The sequence below is a fragment of the Branchiostoma floridae genome, chromosome 8 (assembly GCF_000003815.2).
Source record: "Branchiostoma floridae strain S238N-H82 chromosome 8, Bfl_VNyyK, whole genome shotgun sequence".
NCBI classification, from domain to species: Eukaryota; Metazoa; Chordata; class Leptocardii; order Amphioxiformes; family Branchiostomatidae; genus Branchiostoma; species Branchiostoma floridae.
The window spans coordinates 7,167,026-7,168,313 of record NC_049986.1 but is presented as its reverse complement, the minus strand read 5'-3'; the positions used below and the strand labels follow the sequence as shown (position 1 = coordinate 7,168,313).

General features: G+C 47.5%; 1 protein-coding gene across 1 annotated transcript in view; it reads right to left on the bottom strand.

Moving 5' to 3' along the window:
• The window catches only part of LOC118421168 (IgGFc-binding protein-like), a 21,050-nt gene extending 19,972 nt beyond the window's left edge, over window positions 1-1,078 (bottom strand). Inside the window, exon 1 of the mRNA XM_035828329.1 lies at window positions 1,003-1,078. Coding sequence (XP_035684222.1) covers window positions 1,003-1,066 — 64 coding nt within the window. The 5' untranslated portion in view covers window positions 1,067-1,078. The remainder of the gene's footprint in view (window positions 1-1,002) is intronic.
• Window positions 1,079-1,288: the final 210 nt, after the last annotated feature.

The following is a 1,288-nucleotide window of genomic DNA, read 5'->3' as shown; positions in this document are numbered from 1 at the left end:
GGCTACGATCCCCGCACCCCCGTAGGAGGCCAGGTAGAGGCTAGCGACTCCCTACGCGATTCCATACATGCTGGGTGGATCCATTGGGAATTTGTGGGCGGATCCCTGCAAGGCGATTCCGAGGTGATTCCAGAACAATGACGAGGTGGGATTCCTGGTCGATTCCTGGTCGACTCACTATCCCTATCATTCCTGCTGGGGGATTCCCTGGGGAATTCATGGGGAGGTTCCTGGGAGGCCGATTTCTGACCAGCAGGCGACGGCCGATTCCGGACGGGCGATCGACTGCCGATTCCTGGTCGGGCGACGGAAGATTCCTTGGTGTCTTCCTAGAGGTAAATTCGTGGGCTATTTTTTTAAAAGTTTGGGCGGCTCACTGTGGCATATCCCTGGCTAAAAGAGGCTTTCGTGGTTTACTGGGTGGGACTTGGACGTCTCTTTTTAGTGGTTTCTGAGAGGCTCTCCTGTCGAATACTTGGCAGTTCTTGAGTCAGGCCCACCGTGCTGTTTTTTGTCTGCTCCCTGGTAAAAATGTTGGGTATTTCTTCGATAGTCCTCTGGGCGGTATGGCGGCTCCCTAGCTAATTTCTGTTCCGTTCCGTTCGTTGGTGGCTCGCCCTGCTCTCTTGTTGGCTCCTGCATTTGGAAGATTCTCTGGGTTGGTCTCCCTGGGCTGGGCGGGTGGCTAGCTTGGTTAATGGGTTTGTGGATATTAACCGTGCGGTTCACTCGGCGAAGCGTCTGATGACTGTCTTTCTTGACGACTTAATGCATTGCTGAAATCTTCATTCTTTACATACAAAAAATGGTCTGTCAATATCACTGACGTATGCTGATCAGAATGTGTTTTGTTAGTTTGTCAGAACATGATTCTTGTCTGTTTTACGACAGTATCTTACAACAGTAAACACTGTGTAAAACTATGTTGTGCAAGTTAGAGCAACTCTGGGCCGTCAAACAATTCATGCTACACTTGGAAATAATTTTAAAATCTTCACTCACCCCTAGCTGTACCAAAGATCGAGGCGGGTAGCAGCAGAGCCGAGACAAGCACAAACCACTGCATGCTTCTTACGTCACTGTAAAACAAAAATATATGTCAAACACCCCACGTGCACGGAGCCAAATTGGATGAAAAGTATATTTTCATTTTTAAAAGATTGTGAATTAGAGCAACTGTTGCTCTTCTAGAACTTGAATGAACATGTAAACATAGAATGCCAGTAATAGCATTGAAAAAGACCATATAGACTTTGCAAGTCAGAGAGAGTGAGCATATTTCTTACCG